Source organism: Odontesthes bonariensis, chromosome 12 (genome assembly GCF_027942865.1).
Source record: "Odontesthes bonariensis isolate fOdoBon6 chromosome 12, fOdoBon6.hap1, whole genome shotgun sequence".
Taxonomy (NCBI): Eukaryota; Metazoa; Chordata; class Actinopteri; order Atheriniformes; family Atherinopsidae; genus Odontesthes; species Odontesthes bonariensis.
In genome coordinates, this window is record NC_134517.1 from 27314668 (window position 1) to 27318744 (window position 4077).

The 4077-nt window shown below is 40.9% G+C and overlaps 1 protein-coding gene across 1 annotated transcript; it reads right to left on the reverse strand.

Moving 5' to 3' along the window:
* Nucleotides 1-411: 411 nt before the first annotated feature.
* cxcr4b (chemokine (C-X-C motif), receptor 4b) lies at nt 412-2370 on the reverse strand. The gene is made up of 2 exons (XM_075479932.1): nt 2268-2370; nt 412-2099 (listed from the first exon to the last, which is right to left on the reverse strand). Exons 1-2 carry the CDS (start codon nt 2271-2273, stop codon nt 972-974), a joined length of 1134 nt encoding a protein of 377 aa, XP_075336047.1. The 5' UTR covers nt 2274-2370; the 3' UTR covers nt 412-971.
* Between the last annotated feature and the right edge of the window lie 1707 nt (nt 2371-4077).

Consider the following 4077-nt stretch of genomic DNA (forward strand, 5'->3'; position numbering starts at 1 on the left):
ATATAGTTAATAGCCAAATTGACCCGCTGACCCATTGAATGAGGTGAATGAGGATACTACTTGTTTACAAGCCAAAGATAATAAAGGCAGTATATCTTGCAAACTGCAAAGAAAGAACATAAGACGGGAAAGAACCAAACATGCTCATCTCTTTGTTAAGGAGCCATATGGGTGCTAATTTCAAGAGAAGATTTTACCTTTTGTGTCATGTCTGCTAAAGATGTAAAGTGCACAGATGTTCTTGCAATTACAGGGGCTGTCTGCTCAGTCCTCCTGCCTTTCAGCCAGTTCAGGTGGTGACATTTGTGACTCCCCACTCCTCCACCACCACCACCCAAGACGCAGACACACACACACACACATACACCCGCCCACTGGGCGGAGCTGGTAAAAAAAGCATACCACACTATATTTATGAGAAGCACTCAAATACTTTTATTTTTTTACATTAAAAAAACACATTTAAAAAGTTTTTTAAAAAAGCAGCTTGCGGTTTCTTTATTTTACAAACATCCAGTGTGAATGACAGCAATAAATAATAACTTTCAGAGAATCACACAACTTAAGTGCGAACACAAAAAATGCTACAAACTATGTACAGGCCTTCCAAAAGCAGCTACCAGTCCAGAAAATGGCAAAGGACAGTATGCCATACTGAGCTTTGGTGTAGCATCAGGCTGTAAGATAACAGGTAAAATGGATCTTGATTGTAAAGTTGAAAGAATGGAAATGAGGCACTGCCTAAGGACGCAATCTTCTTTGAGGAGCAAAAAAAACGTAGAAAATTGCTACAAAAATCTTCAAAAAAAGCAAACAATTGCAGTTTTCAAGGCATACAAATAAAACGTATAAAAAAAAAATCTTTATTTTACATGTATACAAAATGTAGTAAGTTCTTTGCATTTAAAGCTTAAGGTTATTTTCTCTTTCCTGAGAGTATCAAAGACACAGACTCTGAACTTGACGATGACTTAACTCGACAAAACACTTGAAGACTCTGACTCGGTTGACACAGATGAAATTGGCCCTCGCTTTTTGTTCATGAGAGTCACTTTCTGGCTTGATCTGCTGTTAGTCAGTGCACTCTTGGCAGTTTTCTTAAACTTCACCCCCAGAAATGCATAGAGGATGGGATTTAAGCAGCAGTGAAAATAGGCCAGTGCCTCAGTGATAGAAATCCACTTCTCCACTGCTTGCTGAAGCTCACATGTGGAGGAAACCACATTCAGCATTATGAGGGTGTCCAAAAAGATGCCAACGCAGTAGGGCAGCCAGCAAATGAAAAAACACAGGATGAGGATGACTGTGGTCTTCAGCGCTTTCTTCTTCAGCGCCTGGCCCTTGGCGCCTTGCGACAGCTTGGCAATGATGATGCAGTAGCAGATGAGAATGACCAAGCCGGGCAGGATGAAGCCAACAAGGATGTGCTGGAAACGGAAAACAACTGTCCATATGAGACTTTTTTCTGCTGGGTAGATGCGCTGGCAGATAGTCCTGAAGTCTGGTGTCTCGATGCTGTCGTTCATGAAGAGGAAATCTGGGGACCTTATGCTCTGCACCCGGGCAAAGACCAGGTCAGGTACAGTCAGAATGGCAGCAGGCAGCCACACACCCACATAAATCACTCTGTTTGCAAGCAGCTTTCTTGTGGCTTGGCTGTTAGTGGCCCGTACAACAGCTAGATATCTGTCTAAGCTGATAAAGGCCAGGATCAAGACACTGCTGTACAGGTTTACGGTGTAGATCATGTGCACAGACACACAGAGGAAGCCTCCAAAGTACCAGGTCTTTGCTGCATCCACGGCCCAGAAGGGCAGCGTGATGACGAACAACAGGTCAGCCACAGAGAGATGGAGCCGGTACTTATCCGTCATCGTTTTTACTTTCTTCTGGTAGCCCATGACAACAACAACCAATCCATTGCCAACTATCCCCAGGATAAATATTATTCCGTAAACTGCTGGGAGGAAGATTTTGTTGAAGTCACTGCTGAGAGCTCTGCCACATGGCTCCTGGAAAACAAAATCCGGAAAGTCTCCAGACTCCTCTGAGATGTTGTCAGTATTATTGTAAAAAAATATGTCATATGACATGTCAAGCTGAAAAGAGAAGAAAATAGGAATTACAATAAAGAAAACAGCTAATGTGTATGCAAATGTTTATATCATAAAAAATAAAATAAGAAGGGTAAAGCACAGCCTGAAAATGTTCTCATATATTTGAACTAAGTAACCTCAAGCAATTTAGTAAATATATACAAGACTCACCTCCATGTTTACTACTCGTGGTCCGCGCAAGTTTAGGAGCAGGGAGCGTGCGTTTGCATGTGAAGCATTCAGGGTGATCAGTTGAATCTGCTGGCATACAGACCTATAAGTACCGCTGGCGCCCTGTCCCTCCCCCCACGGGAGGAGGAGCACTTCTATACGCTCCATCTCCAAACTCTGCTTGTGGCAGGGGTGGCACTTTGAGAAACTTTGTTTCCAGAAAAAAAAAAAAAAAAAAAAACGGGCATCTGTTATGTCAGTGCGTTAAATAACGTTCGGAGCTGATTTAAACGTCGCGACTTCGCCTCTATGGACCTGTGAGAACTTATCATCATTTAATATGCTTGAAGTTTGAATTTTTATTCGAATTTTTTTATTAATATATTCCCTTATATGCAGCTAATCATTTTTTGGCTATCTCTGTGTTGATTTATCGTGTAATAAGAACTTCTGATTATGATAGGCTAAATTTTTTGGAAATCTCTAGATTACTACAATGAAATAAGGAAACACAAACACATGGCAATTTTAGGATTACAAAGTTTTCTTCAGGAAACACATCATCAGCTAAGCAGCCTCACTTTTTGAATTTCCCTCCTTTACTATTCATGAGGAAACCACTGACTTTAAGACTGGCCATTCAGGGTCCCCTCCCACCCTTTGATATCTCTCTACAAATCCCTTTACAGCTGTGTCTGATGACAGTTTTCATCATCGCATGCCTGAATCTGTCCACACCTTTTCCCTCATTCTGTCACTTCTAAACTGCTGTTATGTCTGAGCTCACAAGTGCTAAATGACACCCCCAGTGGATTTAAAAAGAACCTCACAACCAGTAATGTGGGACTTCTGTCAAACAGCTTTCGAGCCACAGTGTGTTGAACATCTATTCTCTCACGTTTACCGCTGCTCTCTTGATTTCAGTTAAGTTAGTGATGACAGGGCCAAGCACCACAAAACTCCCCGCCCTCCTCTCAGACGTTGCTGTTTGAAACTCAAGGTCCTCCATGAGGGATGCAAATGCTAGTTCATGTCTTTGATATATGAGAGCAGTGATAGATTCAGTGAGTTATGCATCATTGATCTCCTACTTGTGCTAAAGAGAGATTGGGGACGTTATATACATCTGTTACTGGTAATGGTAGATTCTATATTAGACAGAACAGCACTGAAAACATATCAAGTGGTTATTCCTCAGTGAGAGTTGGGAGCATGAAGGTATGATTTAGGTTTAGTGATGAAAATGACTCTATTAGAGGTGCAGTCGATCTTTACTTCATGCCAGGGCTTCACAGCTGAGTTGCAAAACATCAGCAGTGGGTTGCTGTGTATTTCAGAGCATAAGATCCATATCAAAATAGGGAAAGTTTGGGGGAAAAAAACGGTCATAATGGTTGAATCATAAAAAAAAGTTTACTTGTTGTTAATAGATGAAATCTGTTACATTGTGTTGTGGCTTTGTGACTTGCTTTACATAGAAGTACTAGACATCACTGACTATGCAAAAGCTCCAGTGCAAAAACACAGACATGTTTCATACTGTGATCCATTGTCATGCTTCGTCCTCATATGACTTGAAATTGTTCTCACTTTTTGTGATATGCCAAAACCCCCCTGGCATGACAGAAGCATTTTCACTTTCTTGTCATTGACGTTCACAATTTGATTCGCCAGAATGGAGTTCACAATGCTGTTCTGAGTGTTGAGTAGAAAAAAAGTGTTGGTAAAATTAATCAGAAGCTTTGTGATCATTTCTTTAATATAATATCAAACAACATCCAAGACTTAATAACATTATATTGAGCAACAA